The 1305-nt window shown below is 66.4% G+C and overlaps 1 protein-coding gene across 1 annotated transcript in view; it reads left to right on the forward strand.

The window, feature by feature from the left end:
- The window catches only part of BIN2 (bridging integrator 2), a 5399-nt gene extending 4222 nt beyond the window's left edge, over nt 1–1177 (forward strand). Inside the window, exons 7-8 of the mRNA XM_014955684.1 lie at nt 4–104; nt 400–1177. Of these exons, the coding sequence (XP_014811170.1) occupies nt 4–104; nt 400–1177 (879 nt within the window). The remainder of the gene's footprint in view (nt 1–3; nt 105–399) is intronic.
- The last annotated feature ends 128 nt before the right edge of the window (nt 1178–1305 follow it).

The following is a 1305-nucleotide window of genomic DNA, read 5'->3' on the forward strand; positions in this document are numbered from 1 at the left end:
TTTTGTGTCTCCCCCCCCCAGCTCAACCGTGACCTCTACGAGGTGATGAGCAAACTGGAGAAGCAGCACTCCAGCAAAGTCTTCATCATTAAAGGCATCTCCAGGTAAACCAGGGGGGAACCAACTCCCGTGACATGGGGTGTGGGGGGGGGGGGGGCTTCCCAGTTGGCACCACCACCACCCCCAAAAATCAGCCCCCCCCAGTCCTGGGATGAGGTGCTGGGGGTGATTTGATGGTGATGGGTTAATTAATTTGCTGCTGGATGGGGAAACATCACCTGGGGAGCTGGGGAGGGGGGGGTGACACTGGGGTACCCCATGTCCCCAAGAATGGTGCCTGTGGGAGGTGTCAGAGGTGGGGGTTTAACCCCTTCTATTCCCCCCCCACCCCCTGTGCAGCAACCGGCGCTCGCTGGTCATCTCCTCTCCGGTGAGCCCCCCCGCCATGTTCCCCTGCCCGGGGAAGGCTCCCGACTTCGTGGTGGCAGTGGAGGCGACACCGACATCCCCCGGGGTGGCCAGTGGGGCCACCGACACCGTCTCCAACGGGGACCTGGGGGCTGCCGTCCCCGGACCCCCACCGGCCTCCCCCGCCAGTGGCGGGTCCCTGTCGGAGACGGCGTCGGTCTCCAGCGAGGAGGGTCCGGAGCCCGACCCCCAAGCTCCGTCCCATGGGACATCGGTGGCACCGGACACCGGTTCCCCCAAGGTCACCGAAAACCAGGCTCCGGAGCCAACGGGGGCTACCAGGTGGGGGGCCGAGGGCATCGCCGCCTCCCTGGCATCGCTGATTTTATCCGAGGCGGTCGCCCAGGCCACTGGCACCGTGCCACCAGAGCTGGATGGAGCCACGGAGGGGCTGGAGGCAAGCAAACCCCCCGGCATGGCCACCGATGGGGAGGGGCAGGCAGATGGCGGGGAGCCCCCCTCCTCAACACCGGCCACCCCCCTCGATGTCCCCGATCCTGTGGTGGGGGCACTGGAGTGTCTGTCCCCGGGTGGCGATGCCAGGGGTGACCCCCAGGAGAACGTGGAGGTGATGGACGTGGAGCCCAAGGTGGCCCAAACTCAGGTGAAAAAAGTCCTTGGGGCTGGGAGGACGGACACCGTTGGCGGCGGGGGGACACTGTTGGTGGGGGGGACACCGTTGGTGGGGAGGGGACACCCTTGGTGGTAGTGGGGGACACTGTTGGTGGGAGGGGGACACTGTTGGTGGGGAGGGGACACCGTTGGCAGGGGGGGACACCATTGGCAGGTGGGGGACACCCTTGGTGGTAGTAGGGGACACTGTTGGTGGGAGGGGGA

The sequence above is a fragment of the Calidris pugnax genome, unplaced genomic scaffold, assembly GCF_001431845.1.
Source record: "Calidris pugnax isolate Ruff unplaced genomic scaffold, ASM143184v1 scaffold300, whole genome shotgun sequence".
Lineage (NCBI taxonomy): Eukaryota > Metazoa > Chordata > Aves > Charadriiformes > Scolopacidae > Calidris > Calidris pugnax.